General features: G+C 60.6%; 2 protein-coding genes across 6 annotated transcripts in view; one reads left to right on the top strand and one right to left on the bottom strand.

Annotated features, from left to right (window-relative positions):
- The window catches only part of ACTN4 (actinin alpha 4), a 40,074-nt gene extending 22,228 nt beyond the window's left edge, over positions 1-17,846 (top strand). The window contains exons 12-22 of one of the 4 annotated variants that reach the window (XM_090129820.1): positions 1,060-1,210; positions 2,984-3,092; positions 3,168-3,308; positions 5,915-6,097; positions 9,861-9,995; positions 10,096-10,275; positions 10,918-11,064; positions 14,081-14,161; positions 14,372-14,437; positions 14,907-15,065; positions 17,497-17,846. In XM_090129820.1, the coding sequence (XP_089985946.1) occupies positions 1,060-1,210; positions 2,984-3,092; positions 3,168-3,308; positions 5,915-6,097; positions 9,861-9,995; positions 10,096-10,275; positions 10,918-11,064; positions 14,081-14,161; positions 14,372-14,437; positions 14,907-15,065; positions 17,497-17,655 (1,511 nt within the window). In that variant the 3' untranslated portion in view covers positions 17,656-17,846. The remainder of the gene's footprint in view (positions 1-1,059; positions 1,211-2,983; positions 3,093-3,167; positions 3,309-5,914; positions 6,098-9,860; positions 9,996-10,095; positions 10,276-10,917; positions 11,065-14,080; positions 14,162-14,371; positions 14,438-14,906; positions 15,066-17,496) is intronic. The other 3 variants (XM_090129819.1, XM_090129822.1, XM_090129821.1) reach the window with 3 other exon arrangements.
- Positions 17,847-19,371: 1,525 nt separating this feature from the next.
- ECH1 (enoyl-CoA hydratase 1) lies at positions 19,372-24,963 on the bottom strand. Of its 2 annotated transcripts, none has more exons than XM_090129824.1 (10): positions 24,804-24,963; positions 23,814-23,973; positions 23,634-23,722; positions 22,655-22,779; positions 21,945-21,993; positions 21,786-21,850; positions 21,319-21,389; positions 21,148-21,219; positions 20,887-21,037; positions 19,372-19,546 (listed from the first exon to the last, which is right to left on the bottom strand). In XM_090129824.1, the coding sequence occupies exons 1-10, from the start codon at positions 24,844-24,846 to the stop codon at positions 19,442-19,444; spliced, it is 930 nt and encodes a 309-aa protein (XP_089985950.1). In that variant the 5' UTR covers positions 24,847-24,963; the 3' UTR covers positions 19,372-19,441. The 2 variants fall into 2 exon arrangements, with proteins under 2 accessions (XP_089985950.1, XP_089985952.1); XM_090129826.1 differs by having other exon boundaries at positions 23,814-23,970.
- Positions 24,964-25,770: the final 807 nt, after the last annotated feature.

Below are 25,770 nucleotides of genomic sequence, written 5' to 3'. Positions count from 1 at the left end.
TCTTCCCCATCAGGGAGGATGTTGAGGGACTGGGGGGCGCTGGGTGGGACTGGGGTGGGACTGGGGACCCGCTGGGGTGGGACTGGGACCCGCTGGGGTGGGACTGGGGGGCGCTGGGACCCGCTGGGGTGGGACTGGGGGGCGCTGGGACCCGCTGGGGTGGGACTGGGGGCTGCTGGGGTGGGACTGGGACGCACTGGGACCCGCTGGGGTGGGACTGGGGGGCGCTGGGGTGGGACTGGGACCCACTGGGGTGGGACTGGGGGGCGCTGGGGCGGGACTGGGGCCCGCTGGGGTGGGACTGGGGGGCGCGACTGGGACCCGCTGGGGTGGGACTGGGGTCGCTGGGGTGGGACTGGGGTGGGACCGGGGGGCGCTGGGGTGGGACTGGGACCCGCTGGGGTGGGACTGGGGGGCGCGACTGGGGCCTGCTGGGGTGGGACTGGGGCGGGACTGGGGACCCGCTGGGGCGGGACTGGGGACCTGCTGGGGTGGGACTGGGGTGGGACCGGGGGGCGCTGGGGGTGGGACTGGGACCGACTGGGGGGTGCTGGGTGGGACTGGGGGGCGCTGGGGTGGGACTGGGGTCACTGGGGTGGGACTGGGGGGCGCTGGGGGTGGGACTGGGACCCGCTGGGGTGGGACTGGGGGGCGCTGGGGTGGGACTGGGGGGCGCTGGGGTGGGACTGGGGTCGCTGGGGTGGGACTGGGGGGTGCTGAGAGCTGATTTCTGCCACCGTTTCCACCCGCTGTCCGTGCCCCCCGTGGGCAGCAGCTGCTCTCCAGTGGAAAACGCGATAATCCCTTCCCTGTGCTGTTCTCACACTTTGGGATGGGGGGTGGGGGAGAAAAAGGACAGCAGAAAATCCTATGGGAGCAACGTGGCGCGACGTGGGCTTGTTCTGATGGGGGAGAAATGGGAAACTGTTCCGAAAAATAGGGGTGAAAAACACCCAGCCGAGCAGGAGGTGGTGATGGAAATGCGGGTTGGGGTTGGAGGGGAGGAGATTCGGGAAGGTTTTGGGATGGGGGGACTGATGGAGTTCGCCCCTACGGCAGGCAAAGAGGCGATGCTGAAGCAGAAGGACTACGAGACGGCCACGCTGTCCGACATCAAAGCTCTCATCCGAAAGCACGAAGCTTTTGAGAGCGACCTGGCGGCTCACCAGGACCGAGTGGAGCAAATCGCAGCCATCGCCCAGGAGCTGAAGTACGGCCCCATAACCTCGCACACACTCGCCCCATTGTTCCGCCGGCCCTCCCCCTGCCGGCAGAATGAGGTTATTGTTGTGGGGCGGGCAGATAAACGGGCGCACGGTTAATTGGTACACAGAGCCACGGGGCTGTGAATGCAGCCCTTATTCCAGCTGTGGGGCCGTGATTTGGGGAACGGCTGCGTGGAGCGCGGCCAAAACCCCCCCCCCTCTCCCCCCGTGCCGCCCCATAGGGGCTGTGGGGTGGAGCAGCCCTGGGTTCTGTGCCCCGTATCCCAACCCTTCTGCCCTGAGAAAAGCATCCCCGTATCCCAGCCCCACTCCCCCCAACTCTGTGCCCCATATCCCAGCCCCACTGCCCCCAGCTCTGTGCCCCATATCCCAGCCCCACTCCTCAAAGCTTTGTGCCCCATATCCCAGCCTCACTGCCATGAGAAATGCATCCCCACACCCCAACCCCACTGCAATTCATCCCCATATCCCAGCCCCACTCCCCCCAGCTCTTTGCCCCATATCCCAGCCCCACTCCCCCCAGCTTAGTGCCCCATATCCCAGCCCCACTCCCCCCAGCTCTTTGCCCCATATCCCAGCCCCACTGCCCTGAACAGTGCATCCCCACATCCCAACCCTATTGCAGTTTGTCCCCATATCCCAGCCCCACTCCCCCCATCTCTGTTCCCCATATCCCAACCCCATTGCCCCTAACTCTGTGCCCCATATCCCAGCCCCACTCCTCAAAGCTTTGTGCCTCATATCCCAGCCTCACTGCCATGAGAAATGCATCCCCACACCCCAACCCCACTGCAATTCATCCCCATATCCCAGCCCCACTCCCCCCAGCTCCGTGCCCCATATCCCAACCCCCATTGCCACCAGTTCTGTGCCCCATATCCCACCCCCACTCCTCCCAACTCCGTGCCCCATATCCCAGCCCCACTGCCCCCAGCTCTGTGCCCCATATCCCAGCCCCACTGCCCTGAGCTCTGTGCCCCATATCCCAGCCCCACTGCAATTCATCCCCATATGCCATCCCTACTCTCCCCAGCTTTGTGCCCCATATCCCAGCCCCATTGCCACCAGTTCTGTGCCCCATATCCCAACCCCACTCCCCCCCAGCTCTGTGCCCCATATCCCAACCCCACTCCCCCCCAGCTCTGTGCCCTATATCCCCACCCCACTGCAATTCATCCCCATATCCCAGCCCCACTCCCCCCAGCTCCGTGCCCCATATCCCAACCCCCATTGCCACCAGTTCTGTGCCCCATATCCCACCCCCACTCCTCCCAACTCCGTGCCCCATATCCCAGCCCCACTGCCCTGAGCTCTGTGCCCCATATCCCAACCCCACTGCAATTCATCCCCATATGCCATCCCTACTCTCCCCAGCTCTGTGCCCCATATCCCAACCCCACTCCCCCCCAGCTCTGTGCCCCATATCCCAACCCCACTCCCCCCCAGCTCTGTGCCCTATATCCCCACCCCACTGCAATTCATCCCCATATCCCAGCCCCACTCCCCCCAGCTTTGTGCCCTATATCCCCACCCCACTGCAATTCATCCCCATATCCCAGCCCCACTCCCCCCAGCTCCGTGCCCCACATCCCAACCCCCATTGCCACCAGTTCTGTGCCCCATATGCCATCCCTACTCTCCCCAGCTCCGTGCCCCATATCCCAGCCCCACTGCCCTCAGCTCCGTGCCCCATATCCCACCCCCCCCTGCCCCAAACAACGCATCCCCCCACCCACCCCCCCCGTTTCCCATTGCAGTGAGCTGGATTACTACGACTCCCCCAGCGTCAACGCGCGGTGCCAGAAGATCTGCGACCAGTGGGACGTGCTGGGCTCCCTGACCCACAGCCGCAGGGAAGCCCTGGAGGTGGGGGTCGCCCCATCCCTTCCCCACACGTGGCTCAATGGTTTCTCACCCCAGGTGGGATTTTTCTCCCTGCAGAAAACGGAGAAGCAGCTGGAAACCATCGATGAGCTGCACCTGGAATACGCCAAGAGGGCAGCGCCCTTCAACAACTGGATGGAGAGCGCCATGGAGGACCTGCAGGACATGTTCATCGTGCACACCATCGAGGAGATCGAGGTGGGGGGGGGTCTCAAATGGGGGGGCAGGTCGTAGAATTGTAGGATCATAGAATCACCGAGGTTGGAAAGGACCTAAAAGCTCATCCGGTCCAACCGTTCCCCTGTATTCCCAATAGCTCCCACTAAAGCACGTCCCTCAACACCACAGCCGGTCTGTGTAGCCCTGTGGGTTCCCATGTATCCCTATAGGTCCCCCATGTATCCCTATGGGGTCCCTGTGGGTCCCCCATGTATCCCTGTGGGTCCCCCATGTATCCCTGTGGGTCCCCCATGTATCCCTGTGGGGTCCCCTATGGGTCCTCATGTATCCCTGTGGGTCCCCCTCTGGGTCCCCCATGTATCCCTATAGGTTCCCCATGTATCCCTATAGGTCCCCCATGCATCCCTATGGTCCCCCATGGTCCCCCATGTATCCCTGTGGGTCCCCTATAGGTCCCCCATGTATCCCTATGGGTCCCCTCTGGGTCCCCATGTATCCCTGTGGGTCCCCTGTGGGTCCCCATGTATCCCTATAGGTCCCCCATGTATCCCTATGGGGTCCCTATGGGTCCCCCATGTATCCCTGTGGGTCCCCATGCATCCTTGTGGTCCCCCATGTATCCCTATGGGTCCCCTGTGGGTCCCCACGTATCCCTCTGGTCCCCCATGTATCCCTATAGATCCCCCATGCATCCCTGTGGGTCCCCCACGTATCCCTATGGGTCTCTATGGGTTCCCCATGTTTCCCTATGGGGTCCCCATGGTCCCCCATGTATCCCTATAGGTCCCCACGCATCCCTGTGGGCCCCCTATGAGTCCCCCATGTATCCCTATGTGTCCCCATGTATCCCTATAGATCCCCCATGTATCCCTATGGGCCCCCTATGGGGTCCCCACGTATCCCTATGGGGTTCCCATGCATCCGTACGGTCCCCTATGTATCCCTATGGGTCCCCATGCACCCCTGTGGGTCCCCCATGCATCCTTGGGGGGTCCCCATGCATCCCTATGGGTTCCCCATGCATCCCTATGGGTTCCCCACGCATCCCTATGGGCCCCCATGTATCCCCATGTATCCCTATAGATCCCCCATGCATCCCTGTGGGTCCCCATGCATCCCTACGGTCCCCCATGCATCCCTAGGGGTTCCCCACGTATTCTATGGGTCCCCATGTATCCCTACAGTCCCCCACGTATCCCTGTGGGTCCCCATGCATCCTTGGGGGGTCCCCATGCATCCCTGTGGTCCCTCGTGTATCCCTGTGGGTCCCCACGCATCCCTAGGGGTACCCATGCATCTCTGTGGGTCCCCCATGCATCCCTATAGGTTCCCTACGTATCCCTATAGGTTCCCCATGTATTCTATGGGTCCCCATGCATCCCTATAGGGTCCCCACGCACCCCTGTGGGTCCCTCCAGCCGCCGCAGCATCACCTGGGGTCTGGTTGCAGCCAGAACGCAGGACCCAGCATTTGTTCTGGGTGAACCTCATCCCATTGGCTTCAGCCCAGCTCTCCAGATCCCATATGGCCTCGCCACCCCCAGGCAGATCCAACCCTTCGGTGTCACCTCCAAATTTACTCAGTGCCCACATCCAGCTCACCAATAAAGATATCAAACAGGACAGGACCCAGCATCCCCACCAGCTGGCTTTAACTCCACTCACCACCCCTTTCTGATCCCAGCTCCTCCCCATCCAGATCCAACACTTCCAGCCAATTCAGCATCACCTCCAAATTTACTCAGTGCCCACATCCAGCCCATCCATAAAGATATCAAACAGGACAGGACCCAGCATCCCCACCAGCTGGCTTTAACTCCACTCACCACCCCTTTCTGATCCCAGCTCCTCCCCATCCAGATCCAACGCTTCCAGCCAATTCAGCATCACCTCCAAATTTACTCAGTGCCCACATCCAGCCCATCAGTAAAGATATTAAGCAGGACAGGACCCAGCATCCCCACCAGCTGGCTTTAACTCCATTCACCACCCCTTTCTGATCCCAGCTCCTCCCCATCCAGATCCAACGCTTCCAGCCAATTCAGCATCACCTCCAAATTTACTCAGGGTGCCCCCAATTTACTCAGGGTGCACTTGATGCCCCCTCATCCTGCTCATCCATAAAGATATCAAACAGGACAGGTCCCAGCATCCCCACCAGCTGGCTTTAACTCCATTCACCACCACTCTCTGAGCCCAGCCCTCCAGCCAGCTCCTTCCCCATCCAGATCCAACGCTTCCAGCCAATTCAGCATCACCTCCAAATTTACTCAGTGCCCACATCCAGCCCATCCATAAAGATATCAAACAGGACAGGACCCAGCATCCCCACCAGCTGGCTTTAACTCCACTCACCACCCCTTTCTGATCCCAGCTCCTCCCCATCCAGATCCAACACTTCCAGCCAATTCAGCATCACCTCCAAATTTACTCAGTGCCCACATCCAGCCCATCCATAAAGATATCAAACAGGACAGGACCCAGCATCCCCACCAGCTGGCTTTAACTCCATTCACCACCCCTTTCTGATCCCAGCTCCTCCCCCAGCCAGGAACAAAACCCATCCGATCCTGGTGCTGCCGTGAGCTGCTGTCACACCCCACTTTCACAATCCCCCCCCCCAGGGTCTGATTGCTGCCCACGACCAATTCAAAGCCACGCTGCCCGACGCCGACAGGGAACGTGAGGCCATCCTGGGCATCCAGCGCGAGGCGCAGCGCATCGCCGAGCTGCACGGCATCAAACTGGCCGCAAACAACCCCTACACCTCCGTCACCCCGCAGCTCATCAATTCCAAGTGGGAGCGGGTGAGCGGTGCAGTGGGGCGGCCCGGGGGGGGGGGGGGCTGCTGTGGGGTGTGTGGGGCAGTTCTGAGTGTGTGGGGCAGCTTTGGATTCATGGGGCAGTTCTGAGTGTGAGGGGCAGCTTTGGATTCATGGGGCAGTTCTGAGTGTGTGGGGCAGCTGTGGGGTTGTATGGGGCTGCTTTGGGGTTTGTGGGGCTGCTTTGGGGTTTGTGGGGCTGCTTTGGGGTTTGTGGGGCAGCTGTGGGGTTTGTGGGGCTGCTTTGGGTTGTATGGGGCAGTTCTGAGTGTGTGATGCAACTCTGGATGTGTGGGGCAGCTGTGGGGTGTGCGGGGCAGCTTTGGATTCATGGGGCAGCTGTGGGGTTGTGTGGGGCAGCTTTGGGTTGTATGGGGCAGCTTTGGGTTGTATGGGGCAGTTCTGAGTGTGTGGGGCAGCTGTGGGGTTTGTGAGGCAGCTTTGGATTCATGGGGCAGCTGTGGGGTTGTGTGGGGCTGCTTTGGGGTTTGTGGGGCAGCTGTGGGGTTTGTGGGGCTGCTTTGGGTTGTATGGGGCAGTTCTGAGTGTGTGGGGCAGCTGTGGGGTTGTGTGGGGCAGCTGTGGGGTGTGTGGGGCTGCTGTGGGGTTGTGTGGGGCTGCTGTGGGGTTGTGTGGGGCAGCTGTGGGGTGTGTGGGGCGGTTCTGAGTGTGTGGGGCAGCTGTGGGGTTGTGTGAGGCAGTTCTGAGTGTGTGATGCAACTCTGGTTGTGTGGGGCAGCTTTGGGTTGTATGGGGCAGTTCTGAGTGTGTGGGGCTGCTTTGGATTCATGGGGTAGCTTTGGGGTTGTGTGGGGCTGCTTTGGGGTGTGTGGGGCTGCTGTGGGGTTGTATGGGGCAGCTTTGGGTTGTATGGGGCAGTTCTGAGTGTGTGGGGCAGCTGTGGGGTTTGTAGGGCAGTTCTGAGTGTGTGATGCAACTCTGGATGTGCGGGGCAGCTGTGGGTTGTGCGGGGCAGCTGTGGGTTGTGCGGGGCAGCTGTGGGGTTGTGTGGGGCAGCTGTGGGGTTGTGTGGGGCAGCTGTGGGGTTGTGTGGGGCAGCTTTGGGTTGTATGGGGCAGCTTTGGGTTGTATGGGGCAGCTTTGGGTTGTATGGGGCAGTTCTGAGTGTGTGGGGCAGCTGTGGGGTTGTGTGGGGCTGCTGTGGGGTGTGTGGGGCTGCTGTGGGGTCGTGTGGGGCTGCTGTGGGGTTGTGTGAGGCAGCTCTGAGTGTGTGATGCAACTCTGGATGTGTGGGGCAGCTATGGTTGTATGGGGCGGTTCTGAGTGTGTGGGGCAGCTGTGGGGTGTGTGGGGCAGTTCTGAGTGTGTGGGGCAGCTGTGGGGTTGTGTGGGGCAGCTCTGAGTGTGTGATGCAACTCTGGATGTGTGGGGCTGCTTTGGGGTTTGTGGGGCAGTTCTGAGTGTGTGGGGCAGCTGTGGGGTTGTGTGGGGCTGCTTTGGATTGATGGGGCAGCTGTGGGGTGTGTGGGGCAGTTCTGAGTGTGTGGGGCTGCTGTGGGGTTGTGTGGGGCTGCTTTGGATTGATGGGGCAGCTGTGGGGTGTGTGGGGCAGTTCTGAGTGTGTGGGGCAGCTGTGGGGTCGTGTGGGGCAGCTGTGGGTTGTATGGGGCAGTTCTGAGTGTGTGGGGCTGCTTTGGGGTTTGTGGGGCAGCTGTGGGGGTGTGTGGGGCAGCTTTGGGTTGTATGGGGCAGTTCTGAGTGTGTGAGGCAGCTTTGGATTCATGGGGCAGCTGTGGGGTTGTGTGGGACAGCTTTAGGGTGTGTGGGGCTGCTGTGGGGTCGTGTGGGGCAGCTGTGGGTTGTATGGGGCAGTTCTGAGTGTGTGGGGCTGCTTTGGGGTTTGTGGGGCAGCTGTGGGGTCGTGTGGGGCAGCTATGGTTGTATGGGGTGGTTCTGAGCGTGTGGGGCAGCTGTGGGGTTCTGTGGGTCTGCTTTGGGTTGTATGGGGCAGTTCTGAGTGTGTGGGGCTGCTTTGGGGTTTGTGGGGCAGCTGTGGGGTTGTGTGGGGCAGCTATGGTTGTATGGGGTGGTTCTGAGTGTGTGGGGCAGCTGTAGGGTTCATGGGGCAGCTGTGGGGTGTGTGGGGCAGTTCCGAGTGTGTGGGGCAGCTTTGGGTTGTATGGGGCAGTTCTGAGTGTGAGAGGCAGCTGTGGGGTTGTGTGGGGCAGCTGTGGGGTTGTGTGGGGCAGCTGTGGGGTTGTGTGGGGCAGTTCTGAGTGTGTGGGGCTGCTTTGGATTCATGGGGCAGCTTTAGGGTTTGTGGGGCAGTTCTGAGTGTGTGGGGCAGCTTTGGATTCATGGGGCTGCTGTGGGGTTGTGTGGGGCAGCTGTGGGGTTGTATGGGGCAGTTCTGAGTGTGAGGGGCAGCTTTGGATTCATGGGGCTGCTGTGGGGTTGTGTGGGGCTGCTGTGGGGTGTGTGGGGCAGTTCTGAGTGTGTGATGCAACTCTGGATGTGTGGGGCAGCTTTGGATTCATGGGGCAGCTGTGGGGTTGTGTGGGGCAGTTCTGAGTGTGTGGGGCAGCTGTGGGGTCGTGTGGGGCAGCTGTGGGTTGTATGGGGCAGTTCTGAGTGTGTGGGGCTGCTTTGGGGTTTGTGGGGCAGCTGTGGGGTCGTGTGGGGCAGCTATGGTTGTATGGGGTGGTTCTGAGCGTGTGGGGCAGCTGTGGGGTTCTGTGGGTCTGCTTTGGGTTGTATGGGGCAGTTCTGAGTGTGTGGGGCAGCTGTGGGGTTGTGTGGGGCAGCTGTGGGTTTGTGGGGCAGCTGTGGGTTTGTGGGGCAGTTCTGAGTGTGTGATGCAACTCTGGATGTGTGAGGCAGCTTTGGGTTGTATGGGGCAGTTCTGAGTGTGTGGGGCAGCTGTGGGGTTTGTAGGGCAGCTTTAGGTTTTGTGGGGCAGCTCTGAGTGTGTGATGCAACTCTGGATGTGTGGGGCAGCTGTGGGATGTGTGGGGCATTTTTGGATTCATGGGGCAGCTGTGGGGGTGTGTGGGGCAGTTCCGAGTGTGTGGGGCAGCTGTGGGGGTGTGTGGGGCTGCTTTGGGTTGTGTGGGGCAGCTGTGGGGTCGTGTGAGGCAGCTTTGGATTGATGGGGCAGTTCTGAGTGTGTGGGGCAGTTTTGGGGTTCGCGGGGCAGCTGTGGGTGCATCACCCCCCCTTGCCTCCCCACCCTCCCCATCAGCACAGCTCCCACAGATCCCACATCACTGCGACCCCCCCCACCCCATAACCTTTATGCTGCCCCCCGCCCCATAACCTTTACACCCCCCCCCACCCCATAACCTTTATACACCCCCCCACCACCCCATAACCTTTATGCTGCCCCCCCCACCCCGTAACCTTTATACCCCCCCCCCACCCCATAACCTTTATGCTGCCCCCCCTGCCCCATAACCTTTATACCCCCCCCCACCCCATAACCTTTACACCGCCCCCCCAACCCCATAACCTTTATGCTGCCCCCCCCCACCCCATAACCTTTACACCCCCCCGCCCCATAACCTCTATGCTGCCCCCCCACCCCATAACCTTTATGCTGCCACCCCATAACCTTTATGCTGCTCCTCCCCCACCCCATAACCTTTACGCTGCCCCCTGCCCCATAACCTTTACACCCCCCCACCCCATAACCTCTATGCTGCCCCCCCACCCCATAACCTTTATGCTGCCCCCCGCCCCATAACCTTTACACCCCCCCCACCCCATAACCTTCACGCTGCCCCCCCAGGTGCAGCAGCTGGTGCCCACTCGTGACCGCGCGCTGCAGGACGAGCAGAGCAGGCAGCAATGCAACGAAAGGCTGCGCCGGCAGTTTGCAGGGCAAGCCAACATCGTGGGGCCGTGGATGCAAACCAAGATGGAGGTGGGGGCTGCAGGGGGGGGGGGGGGCTGTGGGTGTTATCCGACCCCCCCCCCCTTGTTTTTTAGCTCGTTGCATTGTTTGCTTTGCTGCTCGCCTGCAGGAAATCGGGCGCATCTCCATCGAGATGCACGGCACGCTGGAGGACCAGCTGCAGCAGCTGAAGCACTACGAGCAGAGCATTGTGGATTACAAACCCAACCTGGAGCTGCTGGAGCAGCAGCACCAACTGGTGCAGGAGGCGCTGATCTTCGACAACAAGCACACCAACTACACCATGGAGGTGGGGGGCTGGGGGGGGTGAAAGGGAAGGGGAAATGAGGCTTGAGAAATAGGGATGGGGAGGGGGGAGATGGGGGGGTGAAAGTCAGGGTTGGGAAATGGGGCTGGGTGCGGAAAAGTGGGGGCAGAGGGGATGCGGGGTGGGGGGTGTTGGTGGATAGGGGGATTTAATTGGGGGGGGGGCAAAACACGGCGTGACAAATCAGGCTGGGAGATGGGGGGGCAAAAGTGAGGCTTGAGAAATAGAGATGGGGAGGGGGGAGATGGGGGGGCAAAAGTCAGGGTTGGGAAATGGAGCTGGGTGCAGAAAAGTGGGAGCAGAGGGGATGCGGGGTGGGGGGTGTTGGTGGATATGGAGCTTTAATTGGGGGGGGGGCAAAATACAGCGTGACAAATCAGGTGGGGAGATGGGGGGGCAAAAATGAGGCTTGATAATTAGAGATGGGGAAGGGGGAGATGGGGGGGCAAAAGTCAGGGTTGGGAAATGGAGCTGGGCGCCTAAAAATGGGAGCAGAGGGGCTGCAGGTTGGGGGGCTGTCGCTGGATACGGAGCTTTAATTGGAAGGGGGGGGGGGTCTCGGCCCCACGCCAGCCCTGCTGCGCTGCCCCCTCCCCATTTTTACGCCCCCCCCCCCTTCCCCAGCACATCCGCGTGGGCTGGGAGCAGCTGCTGACCACCATCGCCCGCACCATCAACGAGGTGGAGAACCAGATCCTGACGCGCGACGCCAAGGGCATCAGCCAGGAGCAGATGCAGGAATTCCGCGCCTCCTTCAACCACTTCGACAAGGTGGGGGGGGGTCCTCCGTGCACGCAGCCCCCCCCTCCCCAAAACCCCTCTTTTTGGGGGGGGGGGCACCCCGCACCTCTAAGATTTCCCCCCCCGCCCCCCTCTTGGTCGATGCTCCTCAAACTGCATCCTTCCCACCCTCCCTGACATTGGGACCCCCCCCCCCAACATTGGGACCCCTCCTCAACTTTGGGACCCCCCCCAATACAGTGGGACCCCCGACCCCCTACCCTGACATTGGGACCCCCCTCCTCAATTTTGGGACCCTCCCCAACACATTGGGACCCCCCCTCCCCAATATTGGGACCCCCTCCCCAATATTGGGACCCCCCCCCCAACTTTGGGACCCCCCCCCAACATTGGGACCCCCCCCAAAAACTTTGGGACCCCCTCCTCAATATTGGGCCCCCCCCCAACACATTGGGACCCCCCCCCAATACATTGGGACCCCCTCCTCAATTTTGGGACCCTCCCCAACACATTGGGACCCCCTCCTCAATATTGGGCCCCCCTCCCCAACACATTGGGACCCCCTCCCCAACTTTGGGACCCCCCCAATATTGGGCCCCCCTCCCCAACACATTGGGACCCCCCCCCCAACTTTGGGACCCCCACCAACATTGGGACCCCCACCCCAACTTTGGGACCCCCCCCCAACATATTGGGACCCCCCCCAACATTGGGACCCCCCCCCCCCAACATATTGGGACCCCCTCCTCAATTTTGGGATCCCCTCCCAACAGTGGGCCCCCGTCCCCAAAACATTGGGACCCCCTCCCCAACATATTGGTCCCCTCCCAACATTGGTCCCCTCCCAACATTGGGTTCCCCCCCCCCAACACATTGGGACCCCCCCAACATTGGGACCCCCTCCTCAATTTTGGGACCCCCCCCCAACACACTGGGACCCCCCCCCCAACACTGGGACACCCTCCCCAGCATATTAGGACCCCACCCCCAACATTGCCCCCCTCCCCAATACACTGGGACCCCCTCCCCAACACTGGGACCCCCCCCCCAACATTGGGTCACCCTCCCCAACACACTGGGACCCCCTCCCCAACATTGGGACCCCCACCCAACATTGGGACCCCCTCCCTAACACACTGGGCCCCCCTCCCCAACATTGGGACCCCCCCCAACACATTGGACCCCCCACCAACACTGGGACCCCTCCCCCAACATTGGGCCCCCTCCCCAACATATTGGGACCCCTCCCCAACGTTGGGACCCCTACCCCAATACATTGGGACCCCCTCCCTGACTTTGGGACACCCCCCCCCCCAACTTTGGGACCCCCTCCCAACATTGGGCCCCCGTCCCCAAAACATTGGGTCTCCCCCCCAATATTGGGGCCCCCTCCCCAACACATTGGGCCTCCCTCCTCAACTTTGGGACCCCCTCCCCAACACACTGGGACCCCCTCCCCAGCATATTAGGACCCCACCCCCAACATTGCCCCCCCCCCCCCAATATTGGGACCCCCTCCCCAATACTTTGGGTCCCGCCCCCAACATTGGGACCCTCCTCAATTTTGGGACCCCCTCCCCAAAACATTGGGTCTCCCCCCCCAATATTGGGACCCTCCCCAACATTGGGAACCCCTCCCCAACATTGGGACCCCCTCCCCAGCATATTGGGACCCCTCCCCAACAGATTGATCCCCTTCCCCAACATTGGGACCCCTTCCCCAACATTTTGGGACCCCCTTCCTGACATTGGGACCCCTCCCCAACAGATTGATCCCCCTCTCCAACATTGGGACCCCCTCCCAAGCATATTAGGACCCCCCCCCAACACTTTGGGACCCCCCCCCAACATTGGGTCTCCCCCCCCCAACACACTGGAACCCCCCCCAACACACTGGGACCACCCCCCCAACACTGGGACCCCCTCCCCAATATATTGGACCCCTCCCCCAACATTGGGCCCCCCCCCAACACATTGGGACCCCCCTCCCCAATATTGGCCCCCCCCCCCAACACACTGGGCCCCCCCAACATTGGGACCCCTCCCCCCCAGCACACTGGGCCCCCCCCTCAACATTGGGACCCCCCTCCCTAACACATTGGAGCCCCCCCCCCCTCCCCAACATTGGGCCCCCCTCCCCAACAGATTGGACTCCCCCCCAACACACTGGGACCCCCCCCCCCAACACATTGGAACCCCCCCCTCCCCAACACTGGGACCCCCTCCCCAACATATTGGGACCCCCCCAACATTGGGTCTCCCCCCCCCAACACACTGGAACCCCCCCCCAACACATTGGACCCCCCCCCAACACTGGGACCCCTCTCCCCAATATTGCCCCCCCCCCAACACACTGGGGACCCCCCCAACACTGGGACCCCCTCCCCAATATGTTGGACCCCTCCCCCAACATTGGGCCCCTCCCCAACACATTGGGACCCCCCTCCCCAATATTGCCCCCCCTCCCCAACACACTGGGGACCCCCCCAACATTGGGACCCCCCCCCAACACACTGGGCCCCCCCCTCCCCAACATTGGGCCCCCCTCCCCAACAGATTGGACTCCCCCCCAACACACTGGGACCCCCCCCCCCCCAACACATTGGAACCCCCCCCCTCCCCAACATTGGATCTCCCTTCCCCAACACTGGGACCCCCTCCCCAACATATTGGGACCCCCCCAACATTGGGTCTCCCCCCCCAACACACTGGGACCCCCCCTAACATTGGGACCCCCTCCCCAACACACTGGGACCCCCCCCAACACATTGGACCCCCCCCAACACTGGGACCCCCCTCCCCAATATTGCCCCCCCCCCAACACACTGGGGACCCCCCCCAACATTGGGACCCCCCCCTCCAGCACACTGGGACCCCCCCCCAACACTGGGACCCCCTCCCCAATATATTGGACCCCTCCCCCAACATTGGGCCCCTCCCCAACACATTGGGACCCCCCGCCCCAATATTGCCCCCCCCCCCCAACACACTGGGGACCCCCCCCAACATTGGGACCCCCCCCAACATTGGGACCCCCCCCCCACAGGATCACTGCGGAGCTCTGGGACCGGAGGAATTCAAGGCTTGTCTGATCAGCCTGGGCTACGACGTGGAAAACGACCGGCAGGTTTGGATCCCCATCTTCCTCCTCCTCCTCCTCCTCCTCCTCCTCCGAGCTGCTGCGCTCCCTCCTTCCATCTCAATCTCTTCCTTCTGTTTCTCCTTCCTGGGCTGCCTCTGGTTTTCCTCTCTGCATGTGCTGCACATCTCTGCCCTTCGGCTGCTCTCTTCCTCTTCCTCCTCCTCCTCCTCCTCCTCATCCTCCTCCTCCGCATAGAAGCGTGGGGGCCCTGCGGACACCGATGAGTTCCGGGCGCTGCTCCTCTCGGCGGGATGCAGTCTGGTATGGATGGGCACTGCTCTATTTTCACCCTTTTTTCACCCTTTTTTTCACCCCCATCTCTCTCTCCTCCTTCCTATCCATGCTTTGGGGCAGTTCCCAAAGCAGCACAATTTCTCTTCTATTTCTGGGGTCAAACCTCATCCTTCCAGCCCTACGATGCAAGGAGGGGGGGGAGGTTGGTGATGCCACACTCACTGTCCCCCATCAATGAAAGGATTTGATTTTCACCCTTTTTTCCCCCCCATCTCTCTCTCCTCCTTCCTATCCATGCTGTCATGGGGCAGCTCCCAAAGCAGCACAATTTCCCTTCTATTTCTGGGGTCAAACCTCATCCTTCCAGCCCTACAATGCAGGGGAAGGGGGGGAGGTTGGTGATGCCACACTCACTGTCCCCCATCGATGCAAGGAGAGGGGAGGTTGGCAATGTCACCCCCGCCGCCCCCCATCGATGCCCCCCACTTTCTGGCAGGGTGATGCTGAATTCAACCGCATCATGAGCCTGGTGGATCCCAACGGCAGCGGCAGCGTCACCTTCCAGGCTTTCATTGACTTCATGTCCCGTGAGACCACCGACACCGACACGGCCGACCAGGTCATTGCATCCTTCAAAGTGTTGGCTGGGGATAAGGTGAGCGCCAGGCTGCACCCCCACGGCCTCATCCCTTGCTTCTGATTAACGTCTTAATTAACCGTCCTTCAATCAGATGATGCTGAGATTGAGGGGGGGGGAGGAGTGCAGGGCTGAGGTCGAGGTGAACTGGATGAGGTTCAATAGGGCCGAGTGTTGGGTCCTGAATTTTGGTCACAGCAGCTCCAGGCAGCTGCAGTGGGTCGCTGTGGGTCGCTGTGTCACACCCATGGGTCCCTATGTCACCTCTATGGGGCCCTGTGTCACCTCAGTGGGTCCCTGTGGGATGCTATGTCACCCCTATGGGTCACTGGGTCACCTCAGTGGGTCCCTGTGGGTCCCTATGTCACCCCTATGGGGCCCTGTGTCACCTCAGTGGGTCCCTGTGGGATGCTATGTCACCCCTATGGGTCACTGGGTCACCTCAGTGGGTCCCTGTGGGTCCCTATGTCACCCCTATGGGGCCCTGTGTCACCTCAGTGGGTCCCTGTGGGATGCTATGTCACCCCTATGGGTCACTGGGTCACCTCTGTGGGTCCCTGTGGGTCCCTATGTCACCCCTATGGGTCACTGGGTCACCTCAATGGGTCCCTTTGGGTCCCAGTGTCACCCCTATGGGTCACTGGGTCACCTCAGTGGGTCCCCATGGGTCCCTGTGTCACCCCCATGGGTCCCTATGTCACCCCTATGGGTCACTGGATCACCTCAATGGGTCCCTTTGGGTCCTTATATCACCCCCATGGGTCCCTATGTCACCTCTGTGAGTCCCTGTGTCACCCCTATGGGGCCCTGTGTCACTTCAGTGGGTCCCTGTGGGATGCTATGTCACCCCCATAGGTCCCTAGGTCACCCCTATGGGTCAGTGGGTCCCTGTGTCACCCCCATGGGTCCCTGTGTCACCCCCATGGGTCACTGGGTCACCTCAGTGGGTCCCTATGGGTCCCTGTGTCACCCCCATAGGTCCCTATGTCACCCCTATGGGTCACTGGGTCACCTCAATGGGTCCCTATGTCACCTCTATGGGGCCCTGTGTCACCTCAGTGGGTCCCTGTGGGATGCTATGTCACCCCCATAGGTCCCTAGGTCATCCCTATGGGTCACTGGGTCCCTGTGTCACCCCCATGGGTCTCTATGTTACCTCTGTGGGTCCCTATGTCACCCCTATGGGTCACTGGATCACCTCAATGGGTCCCTATGGGCCCCTATGTCACCCCTGTGGGCCCCTATGTCACCCGTATGGGGCCCTATGTCAGCTCTGTGGGGCCCTGTGTCACCTCAGTGGGTCCCTGTGGGATGCTATGTCACCCCCATAGGTCCCTAGGTCACCCCTATGGGTCAGTGGGTCCCTGTGTCACCCCCATGGGTCCCTGTGTCACCCCCATGGGTCACTGGGTCACCTCAGTGGGTCCCTATGGGTCCCAATATCACCCCCATGGGTCCCTATGTCACCCCTATGGGGCCCTGTGTCACCTCAGTGGGTCCCTGTGGGATGCTATGTCACCCCTATGGGTCACTGGGTCACCTCAGTGGGTCCCTATGGGTCCCTATGTCACCCCCATGCGTCCCCACATCACCTCAGGGTTGTGAGTTAGGGTAGGACAGTTAGATTGGGTTCTTAATTAGGGTAGGACAGTTAGGTTGGGTTATTAATTAGGGTAGGACAGTTAGGTTGGGTTCTTAATTAGGGTAGGACAGTTAGGCTGGGCTATTCATTAGGGTAAGATGGTTAGGCTGGGTTATTAATCAGGGTAGCATGGTTAGGCTGGGCTATTAATCAGGGTAGGATGGTTAGGTTGGGTTATTAATTAGGGTAGGATGGTTAGGCTGGGTTCTTAATTAGGGTAGGACAGTTATGTTGGGTTATTAATCAGGGTAGGATGGTTAGGTTGGGTTATTAATTAGGGTAGAATGGTTGGGTTGTTAGGGTAGGATGGTTAGGCTGGGTTATTAATCAGGGTAGGACGGTTAGGCTGGGATCTTAATTAGGGTAGGACGGTTAGGCTGGGCTATTAATTAGGGTAAGATGGTTAGGCTGGGTTATTAATCAGGGTAGGACGGTTAGGCTGTGTTATTAGTTAGGGTAGGATGGTTAGGTTGGGTTGATAATTGGGGTAGAATGGTTGGGTTGTTAGGGTAGGATGGTTAGGCTGGGCTATTAATTAGGGTAGGATGGTTAGGCTGGGTTCTTAATCAGGGTAGGACGGTTATGTTGGGTTCTTAATTAGGGTAAGACGGTTGGGTTGGGTTCTTAATTAGAGTAAGACGGTTGCGTTGGATTATTACACAGCACAATGAGCACATCAATGAAAATCCTACGATCGAACTCAACCATCTCCAAAACCTTTTCCAACCTGAGCAATTCTACGATTCTCCACCACTCCGGGAAGGCACCGAAACGCCCCCCCATCACATTTTTCCTTCCCCCCCCCAGAATTACATCACAGCAGAGGAGCTGCGCCGCGAGCTTCCCCCCGAGCAAGCCGAATATTGCATCGCCCGCATGGCTCCGTACCGCGGCCCCGACGCCACCCCAGGTGCCCTGGACTACAAATCCTTCTCCACCGCCCTCTATGGGGAGAGCGACCTCTGAGCTGCCCCCCCCCCTTTTATCTTTAAACCCCCCCCCCACTCCCAGCCCTGAGCGCTGGCGCTTCCTGCAGGACCAAAACCCCAAATCCTCCCCCCCCTTTTTATCCCCCCACTCTGCCACTTCGCATCCGCACTCACGGCCGTCCCTACGCTGGGGGGGGGGGGTTTGAGGGTTATGGGGGTGCTTTCAAATCCACACCCCCCCCCCCTGTGCCCCCCCACTTTCGGGTGTCGCGCATTATACCGACGTGTACCTCTATGCAATGATATATATATATATATATTTTTTTTTTTTTTTTCCACTTTTTGCTCTGTTGAGGGATTTGGGGAGGTGGGGGGGGGGGATTGGGGGGGGGCTCGCTCACTTTTTTGCTTTGGCTGGGGTGGGGTTGGGGGGGGGGGGCACTCAGATAACGCTTATTTTTTATTAATATATCCCCTTCTATTTTTTCAACTGACAAAAGAGGCCCCCAAACGGAGCCCCCCCCGACCCCCCCCCCCCTCCACACACATTTAACCCCCCCCCCCAGCCAGCCCCCCCCCTCCCTCAACCCCACATCTCTTTAATTTATGCTCTGTGCAGCAAAAATCCACTTCCCCCCCCCCACCACCATCACCATCACCACCATCACCCCCAAATCAGGGCACAGAATCCCCCCAGAATGGGGGGGGGTTGGGTGTGGATGGGGGGGGGAGAGGGAAGAGGTGACCCCCCCCCCCCATCCCTTCCCCCACCCCTTGGTTTTTCTGAGGACCAAACCAATTAAAAGCAGCTGATCTTTTAGTAAAAGTTCACCTGGACGAGGTTCCTGTTGCCTTTCTTACGGTTGTGATAGAAATATATCCTGATATCCTGACTGCGCAGCACTGCTTCTCTTTCTCATTCATTCATTCGTTCATTCAAGGGACACCCCTCAGCCCCCCCACCCCTTAAACCCCCTCCCCCCCCCCCCTCCCCACGGGACAATAAAGGTGTTGGATTTGTTTGGGTGCCTCTTTGTGGAGTGGGGAGGGGAGGAGGAAAGGGAGGGGAGGGGAGGAGGGAAGGGAAAGGAGGGGAAGGGAGGGGAGGAAGGGAGGGGAGGAGGGGAGGGGAGGAGGGGAAAGGAGGGTGGGGAAGGGAAGGGAGGAGGGTGGGGAAGGGAAGGGAGGAGGGTGGGGAAGGGAAGGGAGGGGAAGGGAGGAGGGTGGGGAAGGGAAGGGAGGGGAAGGGAGGAGGGTGGGGAAGGGAGGAGGGAGGGAAGGGAGGGGAGGAGGGAGGGAGGGAAGGGAGGGGAGGAGGGAGGGAAGGGAGGGGAGGAGGGAGGGAGGAGGGGAGGGGAAGGGAGGAGGGAGGGGAGGGGAGGAGGGAGGGGAAGGGGGGAGGGAGGGGAAGGGGGGAGGGAGGGGAGAAGGGAGCTGACCCCTTCAACTTCCATTATAAACCCTCAACAGTCAACCCCATCTATCCCCTCTGCACCCATAGGGGACCCCCCTATAAACCCTGCAGCCCCCCCCCCCCTTCCCATTCTGTGGGATCCCTGCAGCTCCAACCCCCCCCCCCTCCTTGGGCTTTGCCTCAGGCCCCATCTCTTCCCCTCCCTGCCCTACGTAACCCCGTGTTCTCCATATCACCTCTCTCTTGCCACCCCTATGGGTTCAGTGGTGATCCCAAAAAAATTCGGGGTCTCTGGGGTTGCTCCCACCCCACAGCCACCCCAGAGACGAGGTGGGGATGCAGGATCCAGGCACAGCCACGTTTATTTGGGGGGGTGGGGGTGTGTGTGTGGGGGGGGGATGTTCTGAGCCTACAGTTTGGAATAGGTGACGGCCTCAGGGCCCTTCTTCCCCATCACAGCCTGCACTGACTTCAGGATGTCCTCCGTCTGCAGCATGCTCATGTTCCAGGCGGCCTGGGGACGTGGGAGAGCCCTCGTGGGATGGGGATGAGGGGGGATGTGGGGGGGGATGTGGGGGGGGGGGATGAGGGATGTGGGGGGGGATGTGGGATGGGGGGGGATGGGGGGGGAGAGGTGATGAGGATGATGGGGGATGTGGTGGGGAGGATGAGGGATGTGGGGGGGGATGTGGGGTGGGGGGGGATGTGGGGGGGGAGATGAGGGATGTGGGAGGGATGATGAGGGATGGGGGGGGGGGGAGATGTGGGGGGCGGGATGTGGGGGGGGATGTGGGGGGGGGGATGAGGGATGTGGGGGGGGGATGTGGGGGGGATGATGGGGAATGTGGTGGGGATGATGTGGTGAGGAGGTGAGGATGATGAGGGATGGGGGGAGGGATGTGGGGGGGGGATGTGGGGGGGATGATGGGGAATGTGGTGGGGATGATGTGGTGAGGAGGTGAGGATGATGAGGGATGGGGGGAGGGATGTGGGGGGGGGATGTGGGGGGGATGATGGGGAATGTGGTGGGGATGATGTGGTGAGGAGGTGAGGATGATGAGGGATGGGGGGAGGGATGTGGGGGGGGGGGATGTGGGGGGGAGATGTGTGATGGGGGGGGATGGGGGGGGAGAGGTGATGAGGATGATGGGGGATGTGGTGGGGATGATGAGGGATGGGGGGGGGATGTGGGGGGCGGGATGATGAGGGATGTGGGGGGGGGATGTGGGGGGAGGGATGTGGGGGAGGGGGATGTGGGGGGGGGATGTGGGGGGGGGATGTGGGGGGGGGATGATGAGGGATGTGGGGGGTGGAGGTGGTGGGGATGATGAGGGATGGGGGGGATGGGGGGGGAGAGGTGATGAGGATGATGGGGGATGTAGTGGGGATGATGAGGGATGTGGGGGGGGGATGTGGGATGTGGGGAGGGGATGAGGGATGGGAGATGTGGGGGGGGGATGAGGGATGTGGGGGGGGATGTGGGGGGGATGATGAGGGGAGGATGATGAGGGATGTGGGGGGGGATGTGGGATGTGGGGAGGGGATGAGGGATGGGGGGGGATGAGGGATGGGAGATGTGGGGGGGGGATGAGGGATGTGGGGGGGGATGTGGGGGGGATGATGGGGGATGGGGGGGCAGGATGTGGTGGGGATGATGGGGGATGTTGGGGGGGGGATGTGGGATGTGGGGGGGATCATGAGGGATGTGGGGGGGATCATGAGGGATGTGGGGGGGGGATGTGGTGAGGATGATGTGAGGATGATGTGGGATGTGGGGGGGCGATGTGGGGGGGATGATGAGGAATATGGAGAGGGGATGTGGGGGGGGGCCATGTGGGGGGGGGAGATGCTCACCATGAAGCGCAGGCTGTCAGGCACCGGGTGATCCCGTGAGTACAACAAGTTCACCTTGGTGCCCTGCACGGCCACGGGGCTGCGGGCTGCGATGGAGGCGGCCAAATCCAGGGCTCCCTGCAGCAACGCAGCCTTATCTGGGAAAACACGGCTGCAGGGGGGGGTGGGGAGAAGGAAGAAAAGGGGCAGAGCAGAGATGGGGGTCTCCGCTTTGGGAACACGGGGGGAGAGGTGGGGGTGGCACCCCTGGGTGCTGCTCACCTCACCAAACCGCAGCTCTGCGCCTCGGGGGCCATCATCTTGCGAGCGGTGAAGGCCAACTCGTTGACAAGGCTGAGGGATGGGGGGGGTGGGGGGAGGGTGAGGTGGGGTCCTTGTTTGTGTCCCACCACGTCCTGTTCCCCCCCCGCCCCCCAACCCGGTGTCACCCACCTTTGGCTGCCCACGATCTTGGGGAGACGCTGCAGGGTGCCCACGTCGGCCGCCAGCCCGATGTCCACCTCCTGTGGCACGGGGGGGGGGGGGGGACATGGGGGGATGTTAGGGGATATGGGGGGACGTTTGGGGACACTGGGGATGTTTGGGGACATGGGAAGTGGCGTGGGAACGTGAGGACATGAAGGAAGACACACTGAAGTGGCTATGGGACAACCAGAGATGTCTTCAGGTTGGAACAGACCTCCAAGATGCCAACTCCATCATCCCATCCACCCCCCAAGTGTCACAACTCTGAGAGGCAGCGGGGACGTCCCTGAAACTGGGGGGGGCATCCAAAAGGGGAACATGGAGACCCCAAAGGAACCACGGGGAGATTTAAGAACGCAGGGTCCCCAGGGGTGGCCAAAGGGATGCGGGGACGCCCGATGGCACCCAGGGCCACCTGAGGTCCCCCTGCTTACCTTCACCTGGAACCAGGCGTCCTGGCTGCAGTAGCGGATGTCACAGGCACACACGAGGTCGACACCTGCACAGAGGACCCCCGTGTCAGTGAGAGGGGTCCACCGTGAGCCCCCCCTCCCCTCTTCAACCCCCAAGACCCCTCACAAAGTCCTGCTCACCTCCGCCAATGCAGGCGCCGTGCACAGCCACGATCACAGGTTTGGGACACTGCGGGGCAGCAGGGAACAAAAGGTCCCGTTCCTAATTCCATCCCATTATCCCATCCCATTACCCCAAACCATTATCCCATCCCATTATCCCATCCCGTTATCCCATCCCGTTACCCCATCCATTATCCCAAACTATTATCCCATCCCGTTACCCCATCCTGTTATCCCAAACTGTTACCCAAACCATTATCCTATCCCGTTATCCCATTCCCTTATCCCATCCCATTACCCCATCCCGTTATCCCATCCCATTACCCCAAACCATTTTCCCATCCCGTTACCCCATCCCATTATCCCATCCCATTACCTCATCCTGTTATCCCAAACTATTATCCCATCCCGTTATCCCATTCCATTATCCCATCCCATTGCCCCACCCTGTTACCCCACCCCGTTACCCCAAACCATTATCCCATCCCGTTATCCCATCCTGTTATCCCATCCCGCTACCCCATCCTGTTATCCCAAACCATTATCCCATCCCATTATCCCATCCCGTTACCCCAAACCATTATCCCAAACCATTGTCCCATCCCGTTATCCCATCCATTATCCCAAACCATTATCCCATCCTGTTATCCCATCCCTCCCCCCCACCCCACTGCCCCGTTCCCATCCCACCATCCCATCCCATTACCTCAATCCCAATCCGATCCCACCTTCTCCAACACGGTGAAGCTCTCCTGGTACGCGTGGATTTTCTGCTGCAGCTGCCAGGCCTTCCTGGCCGTGTCCTCACCGTCCACCATCATGAAATCGCTGCCCATGTCAACCAGGTCGATCCCTGTGACCCAAACCGTTATCCCAAACCATTATCCCATCCCGTTATCCCAAACCATTATCCTATCCTGTTACCCCAAACCATTATCCTATCCTGTTACCCCATCCCATTATATCATCCTGTTACCCCATCCCATTATCCCATCCTGTTACCCCATCCCATTATATCATCCTGTTACCCCATCCCATTATCCCATCCTGTTATCCCAAACCATTACCCAAACCATTATCCCAAACTGTTATCCCACACCATTACCCTAAACCATTATCCCATCCCATTATCCCATCCCATTACCCCAAACCATTATCCCATCCCATTATCCCAAACCATTATCCTATCCTGTTACCCCATCCCATTATCCCAAACCATTATCCCATCCCATTATCCCATCCCGTTACCCCAAACCATTATCCCAAACTGTTACCCCACACCATTACCCCATCCCATTACCCTAAACTATTACCCCATCCTGTTACCCCATTCCATTATCCCAAACCATTATCCCATCCCACCACCAAGCATGGGGGCTCAGCTGCGCCCACTCCTCACCCCCCAGCTGGGGGGCAGGGAGCCCTCCTCATTCCCCCCCTCTGTTTAAACGCTTCCAGTCTCTGTGAGCCCCCCTGTAACAAACCCAAATCCACCTCCAGGGGGTCCCAATTCACCACCACCAAGCATGGGGGCTCAGCTGCGCCCACTCCTCATCCCCCAGCTGGGGGGCAGGGAGCCCTCCTCATTTCCCCCCCTCTGTTTAAACGCTTCCAGTCTCCGTGAGTCCCCTGTAACGAACCCAAATCCACCTCCACCCACTCCCTCAGGGGGTCCTGGAGACTTTTGAGTGGCAGCCCCCTCCTCACCAGCTGTGAAGATGGGTCCTGCTCCTGAAATGACGACGGCATGACACGATGAGTCCTGGCTGATGTCCTGGAAGCACTCCACCATCTCCCTGCAGGGAGAGAACTGAGGAATTGACCCCAGGAGGCAAAGGGGGGGGGGGGAGATGAATGAATTGGGTAAGGGGGGGGGTTGGGGGGTACCTCCAGAAGGCGATATTCATGGCGTTTCTCTTCTCGGGGCGGTTCAGCTCTACGTGCAACACATGTTTCTGCACTGGTGTCACACGCAGGGTCTCAAAGCTGCGGTGCTGTGGTTCTGCTGCTCCCGTAGCCATGGTGCGGGTCAACAGCCACGATGCTGCTGGGGGGGTGAGGGGGGGGATGTGGTGGTGTTGGTGGTGGGGGGGGGGGGGTCAAGGGAATGGGGATGGACTGGGGAGAGATGGGAGCCACTGGGCTAGGGGGTAAAAAGAGGGAGTGGAGGAGGTTGGGAGGGATTGGGGAGCGTTGGGAGCTGCTGTGGAAGGAAGTTTGGGGCGTCGTAATGCGCTGAGATGGGAGCCAGAGTGGGACTGGGAAGTGGGACTGGGAAGTGGGACTGGGAAGTGGGACTGGGAAGCACTGGGTGATACTGGGGAGAGACAGGAATTCGTTAGAGGGGGACTGGTGAGGCTCTGAAGGGACTGGGAGGTGTTGGGGGAGAGGGAGCAGGGCACCGGAGCCACTGGGAAAGGACTGGGGGGGGCACTGGGAGCAAGGAAGGGGGAACTGGGACCACCTGGGAGCTACTGGGAGCAACTGGAAGGCACTGGGAGCAAGGAAGGAGGAACTGGGACCAACTGGGAGCCACTGGGAGCGAGGAAGGGGGAACTGGGACCAACTGGGACCAACTGGGAGCAAGGAAGGGGGAACTGGGACCAACTGGGAGCTACTGGGAGCAAGGAAGGGGAAACTGGGCCCAACTGGGAGCTACTGGGAGCAAGGAAGGGGGAACTGGGAGCAACTGGGAGGCACTGGGAACAAGGAAGGAGCCACTGGGAGCCACTGGGAGCAACTGGGAGCAAGGAAGGAGCCACTGGGCCCAACTGGGCCCAACTGGGAGCGAGGAAGAGGGAACTGGGACCAACTGGGAGCCACTGGGAGCAAGGAAGGGGGAACTGGGACCAACTGGGAGCTACTGGCAGCACTCACGTCGTGTCCGCAACGTCCGCAGCCCCGCAGCGATCGCCGCCATTCGCTGCCACTCAGTCCTCCAAGGGTCGAGGTCAACAAGTGGGGAAGAGAGAGCCGCCCCTTCCACCACACGGGCGGCCCCTCCCACCACGTGACCCACTAGGAGCGTGATAGGACAAAGTCGACTTCCGGTCCCGCCCTCCCCTCCCCGGGAGCGGAAGTGCCTTCTATCCCAGCAGGAAGCGCCGCTCTCTCCTCTCCTCTCCTCTCCTCTCCTCTCCTCTCCTCTCCTCTCCTCTCCTCTCCTCTCCTCTCCTCTCCTCTCCTCTCCTCTCCTCTCCTCTCCTCTCCTCTCCTCTCCTCTCCTCTCCTCTCCTCTCCTCTCCTCTCCTCTCCTCTCCTCTCCTCTCCTCTCCTCTCCTCTCCTCTCCTCTCCTCTCCTCTCCTCTCCCCTCCCCTCCCCTCCCCAGGTGGGGGGAACCCTGTTATCCCCCTCCTCAAATAAGGAGGGGGGGGCTGCACCCATTCCCCTCTATGTACCCCAAATGAGGTCAGCTGCACCCCCCAGCCCCCTTCCATGTCTATCATCTCCCCCCAAGTATGGGGGGCTGATCCCACTACATCCCCAGCTCCATTCTGCTCTATTTCATCCCATTCTACGCCCCAAAATGAGGGAGGCTGCCCCCACAACCCCCCCCCCCCCCCCCCCCCAAGACCCATTCTCACTGCCTTTCCCACTGAAAATGGGGAAAGGCACAACCCCCCCCCGACTCCCCTCTCCCTTTAAAGGCTGGGGAAAAGCAGCTGTTTCCAAACAGTTTATTGAAAGGCGCCGGGGGCCCAGCAGTGGGGAGGGGATCAGGGGGGGGGAAATGAAGGGGGGGGGGGGGGTTACAACACGGGGATGGGTCACACATACGATCGTTCTCCTTAAAAATGATGGGAGGGGAAGAGGGGAAGAGGTGGGGAAGGGGGGGGAGGGGGG

This window comes from Phasianus colchicus, chromosome 38 (genome assembly GCF_987193195.1).
Source record: "Phasianus colchicus chromosome 38, bPhaCol1.hap1.1, whole genome shotgun sequence".
NCBI lineage: Eukaryota > Metazoa > Chordata > Aves > Galliformes > Phasianidae > Phasianus > Phasianus colchicus.
The sequence above is the reverse complement of the archived record's forward strand: the minus strand, read 5'-3'. Positions and strand labels throughout refer to the sequence as shown.